Source organism: Hydra viridissima, unplaced genomic scaffold (assembly GCF_058129835.1).
Source record: "Hydra viridissima isolate aposymbiotic clone 2 unplaced genomic scaffold, HvirCarnegie_v1 scaffold_14, whole genome shotgun sequence".
NCBI lineage: Eukaryota > Metazoa > Cnidaria > Hydrozoa > Anthoathecata > Hydridae > Hydra > Hydra viridissima.
The window spans coordinates 8,348,650-8,354,138 of record NW_028324313.1 but is presented as its reverse complement, the minus strand read 5'-3'; the positions used below and the strand labels follow the sequence as shown (position 1 = coordinate 8,354,138).

At 30.1% G+C, this 5,489-nt stretch overlaps 1 protein-coding gene across 1 annotated transcript; it reads right to left on the bottom strand.

The window, feature by feature from the left end:
- Window positions 1-442: 442 nt before the first annotated feature.
- Window positions 443-4,459, bottom strand: LOC149879145 (uncharacterized). Its single transcript, XM_090071848.1, has 3 exons — window positions 3,984-4,459; window positions 872-3,845; window positions 443-733 (listed from the first exon to the last, which is right to left on the bottom strand). Exons 2-3 carry the CDS (start codon window positions 1,673-1,675, stop codon window positions 524-526), a joined length of 1,014 nt encoding a protein of 337 aa, XP_089927974.1. The 5' UTR covers window positions 1,676-3,845; window positions 3,984-4,459; the 3' UTR covers window positions 443-523.
- Window positions 4,460-5,489: the final 1,030 nt, after the last annotated feature.

The window sequence follows — 5,489 nt, the reverse complement described above, 5'->3', positions numbered from 1 at the left end:
AAGCATTTTTAAACTTAAAAAAAGTACAAACTAAATACTTTAAATTAGGAATTGCACTTGATTATTGTTTATTGGCTAGTTTAGACTTAAAAATTATAAATTAGATAAAACAAAGACTTTGGCCTGTCTAAATGTCATGCATCAAAAGTACGCAAAAATTTATTTTAAGTCTTTTTGAAACTTCGTTTTCATCTAAAGCCGCGAGAATCCCATAATTTTTTTTTTTAATTATAAATCTTCAACTAGTTAATTACTTTAAAATATAAAAAAAACTATGGGCAAGTAAAGGCTTAATCGCAAAATCCAACTCAAAAATGAAAGTTTAGTCATTTGGCGCATTTTTCGTGACCAAATAATGGCTAAAGCCCTGGGTTTACAAGAAATAGTATAAGAAAAACGTGAACATTGTTCTTTTAATGATCAGATAGAAAAATAATAGTTGTGGGGTATGCGCATATTTGATAGTTATTCAAAAAAACATACATGTTGTTTTACAGTTAATTTCTTAACTTATTTTTTAAGCTCATTTGCTCATTAGTTTGTTAGCTTCTTCAAAATCATTTGTTGCTGAGAAGTAACCGCCAGCTTGATAAATTGAAGTCGGGGGACTTATCTTACATAAGATGTTGTCATCAAAATATACGATGCTATCTTTCTGGTTAGGCCATCGATAACAATTTTTTCCAAAAGATACACTTTTCATGCAGCCAACTACAGTACCGTCTTCAGTTATCTGAAAATATTAAAACAAATTTTAAAAAATTTATGAATAACATAATGAAAAATAATACTTCTATAATAAATAAAAATTTTAATTTTAATATTGCTATCAATGCTATTAGCTTTATAACTTTTTAGTTTTTTTGTTTACCTCTGCAATAACTCCTTGATACCATTGATTTTTGTGAACAATTGCCACCCAATCATCTTTCTTCCATTTAACAGAAAGTTCAGTTGCAAGTTTATGTATTTCTTCTTGATATTTCTCGGCTTCTTCATCTTCAAATTCATTGTTATCATTTTCTTCAATAGTCGGTGCAGTCAATTTTCCAATTCTTAATAGATTACTCCATCTAGAAAACAAAGATCTTATTTGTTGGCTTGAAACGAGCTCATCCGCGGTAAGATATTTTCTCATCAGTGTATTAACTTCTTCTGGTGACATCTTCTTTCCTGTATTTTCTCCATTTATGAAGTTTTCATAAAGTGGTTTTTTCTGCTTGATGGAAAAGCGAAACGTCTTTCTTGTTGGTAATGCCCAACCTAACTTTTTGAACTTTTGAGAGTGTATATTGTTTATTGGGGTAGGTGTGATCTTAACTAATGCGGTTATGCAATTTGAATGAACTTGCGAGTTTGCTTTCATCTTTTCAGTGTAAATCTTTTTTACTTTATCTAAAGAAGAAAATTCTTCAGATCTTTTGTGCTGCCCTATCAACATATGTCCCTCTAACTCGATAATTGTTTTAAAATATTCCATACAACCTGTCTCCAGGCAAAAATGAAGTGTATTTAAATCATAATTTCTTTTCTTATTTTTTCCCTGAGTTTTTCGCTGAAAGTTTCCTTCAGTACTTGTGAATGGAACAATCAATTCAATTGATGTTTCAACTGAAAGGTTGTTGTATAGCACTTTAACTCCTTCTCCAGTTTCATAGTATCGCCACAACGTCATGTAGTCTTCTTGGAACTCATAGGAGTGGTAGTTGCTTATATTTGGAATTTAAGGACCAGTTAAAGTAACATTCTCAATTTTTGCAACGCTAACCATTGCGTTTTTGATGCCATATCCGTATTTCACTGCTTTTGCAACATCTTCTGCTGTTACTATGTCATTGCCAGCGTCTACATAACTTCTCAATATTGTTTTAGCGGATGCACTTTCCCTATCGCATTGGTCTTTTCCACAGCAAGGCTCATTAAAGTCGTACCGTAGAAGTTTAAAATTCTTATTTTTGCAGAGCTTGTACATAGATTCGACTGAATAATTAGCATGATAACAGTTAGCATTATCTGACTTCGCAAAAATATTTACTATTTCTGGCTCATCTAGGCGAAACTGATTTAGAACTGATTCAGCAATAGAGATAACAGAGGAAACACCTTGATCGCATCGATACACAATTGTTAGGTAAACGTGTTTTTTGAGAATGTTTTTTTTTTTTGTAAAAAAAACATCTATGTGTATGCTGATGCCTTTCTTTCCAAAGTAGTCCTTTTGGCCCTCTCGAAATTTCACGGGCAATATTTTTTGTGAATAGTCATTCAACCAAAGTGCTGATTTGTCATCTAGTTGTTTATATGCATCATTCTTTGCTTTTTTTTGCTGTGCATCTCTTAGTAAGTGCTTTATATACTCTGTGATGCTGCTTATTAAAACTTTAATGTCATATAATACATCATCACCAACGTTATATTCATTTCCTATTTGGTTGACTTCATCTAAAACTTCAAATAATTCATTGCATTCTTAGCATACAGAATCATTCAAAATGCTACATGATTGCAATTTAATGTTTTCAGGATCAGAAAGGGCAAATCTAGTTGAATGTGTTGCAATTTCATTTTCCAAATCGCTGCAATGAAGCTTATATTTAGTTTTTAAATACCTTTTTGATCTTTCGAGTTTCTCAGCAGTTGATTTTTTATTGAACATAGTTGCGAATTGTTCAAGTGTTGCAAATGCGTTCATCCCAGCAGCAGCCGTGTCATTTAAACCAGCGAGACATTTTCTATGAGAAGGTTTAATTGCATTTAGTATTCGCAATAAACTTGATTCGGACAGAGGTTCGTATCCAATTTCTTTGCAGCTTTCGCAATATAAAGCAATGGTATGACTGTTTTTTGCTGTTAAAATGGCACGGGCAACAGTTTCAACATCACCACTGTCATACTTTATTTTGGAAATACCATAAGAAACGTCTTGTAATAATCCACTTGAGAAGAGAAAATCTAAAAAATGCTCACATTTTGGAATTAAAAGTCTACTTCTTGTAAATAAATTTTTTTGGGGTAGTACAAACCCATTTTGCAAGGACTTCCATTTTCTGGCAAGTTCTATTTTATATTTTGTGCATGTAAATGTGTCGCATAAAAATTGCTTTGTGTATTTATTATGATCAATAAATGCCAAAATTACCAGTTGACTTGTTGCGTCACTGTTGTTATACATTTCCACGAGTTTTTCAATTTCATCCGGAATTTCTGTTTTGGTATTTTCATTACCGTCAAGCACTTTCAAAAACTCTTCCGATTGACCAGGTGCAATGCATTTTGCAAATTTATTTCTCAAGGCCTCTTCCATACATTTATATTTCCTTCGCATTTGTTGCTTTGTGGATTCATTGATAAGCTCAAATTTTCTTTTAAACTGGAATTTAATTAGACTGGTCTCAAGACAATCTGTAATACTTTTTCTGATTTCATTTGAAGTATTGAGTTCTTCTTGATTTTGTAAGAACTCATCTGGTAAAAAATCAATATCATATGCTGCTGATGTAGATTCAAGTTCAGTTTCTATGTTTGTTTCTTTTTTCTTTTGTCTCGGGATAGTGTTCCTTTCGATGACAATCACATATTATTGAACCAATTGGAAAGTATGAACTATAACAGGAAGATATTTGAAGTGTCATAGATATTGGTGAGGGTCGCCCTATTGTTGCTTTCTTCCCTGTTTGTAGTTTGTGATCAGGGTGCATACATTTTTTTCCTTGTTTCCATCCTATTCCTAATGTGTAGCGATGATATGGACATATTTTCTCTACATTGTTAAATTTTCTGTTTGATCGATTTTCAATCAGAGATTTTTCGTTCCAATCTCAAGCTAACTCATAACTCTTTAATACCTTAAAACCAATTTTATTATTTTGTTACTATTTTTTTTCATTATTAAAAATCAATTTATTAAAACCTAAATTAAGCATTTACAAGATATTGTTATAAATCCATTTAAGTAAAAGTTTTTACTAAAATTGAAAAATTACCTTTAGGTTTATAAGATGTGGTTGTATATTTTCAGTGAGTTGGCTTGTTTCAAACATTTCGTCTACATTTGGAGTAGATTGCATGTAAGGTCCACAATTATTCCATTCAAAGCAGCAACATGTTTCGTAAAAAATATTTTTTCCTGACGTTTTCAAAAATGTTTTCGAAAAAAGTCAAAAATATAAACTAACTATACACGCACAAAATATCGGTTGGGTTTGCAAAGTGATTTATCAAATAAAGTAATCATACTCAAAATGATACTCAGGAAAAATTTTCAGAGTAAAATTATACTCAAAAAACATGATTTGAGCTCCTTCTGTTTCTTACATAAAACATTTATTATTTAAAATAGAAATCATCAATATGAGGTATATGTTATTTTTTACATACTATTGCAATAACCCATAGGTATTTTTTATAAATAAGATAGGTTAAAGGTCAGTACTCATTTTTGAAAATCAAATTTTACTGTAAACCCAGGGCTTTAGCCATTATGAGGTCACAAAAAAAGCGCTAAATGACTAAACTTTCATTTTTGAGTTGGATTTTGCGATTAAGCCTTTACTTGCCCATATGTTTTTTTATATTTTAAAGTACTTAACTAGTTGAAGATTTATAATTAAAAAAAAAAATTATGGGATTCCCGCGGCTTTAGATGAAAAACGAAGAATCAAAAAGACTAAAAATAAATTTTTGCGTACTTTTGATGCATGATATTTAGACAAGGAAAAACATTTTATTTATCTGTTTTGTTAATTTTTGGTCTAAAATAGCCAATAAACAATAATCAAGTGAAATTGATATTTGATAGCATATATTTTGTTCTATTTTCAAGTTTAAAAATGCACTTGACTACATTTAGTCAATATTTCTATAAATTTACTCAAACTTTGAAATCCAATATCTAGAGAACCAATGAATATTTTTAAAAAAAATTTTGGAACTGAGCTTCCAGTATGAATAGCAACAACATATTAAAAAATTAGCAATTTTGAAGAGGGTCACTCTAAAAAAGTTGTATTTTTGCCTGATTCTTACAGAAAGTCTCTCTTAAATTTGAAAATTAACCTGAATACCCTAATATCAGCAAAAACTTAGTTTTTTTAAAGTTATATTAGACCAACTTATTCATCTCAAAACCAAAAAAAAAAAAAAAAAATAGAAACAAAGAAAAATAGTTATATATTATTTTAAAGGATGCAAGAACGCAAATAAAATAACTTTAAGCTAAAATAATTACAAATAACGCTCCTACAGCCAGATAAAAACCGCTCCTACAGCCAGATAAGCTGATATTGAAAACTCTAGCAGATATTTTATGAAAGATTAATATTTTACTTTTCGTAAAACGTTTTACTATGGCATAAAAGATTAAAAAATCGGTCTAAATTTAATCTGAAAAAGTCTTCTTTATATATAAAACTTTGCAAATTTTGTCTACGGAATTTGTCACGTGACTGAAGTGCCTATTTAGAGTCTGTTTTTTATTTATTTTGTTTATT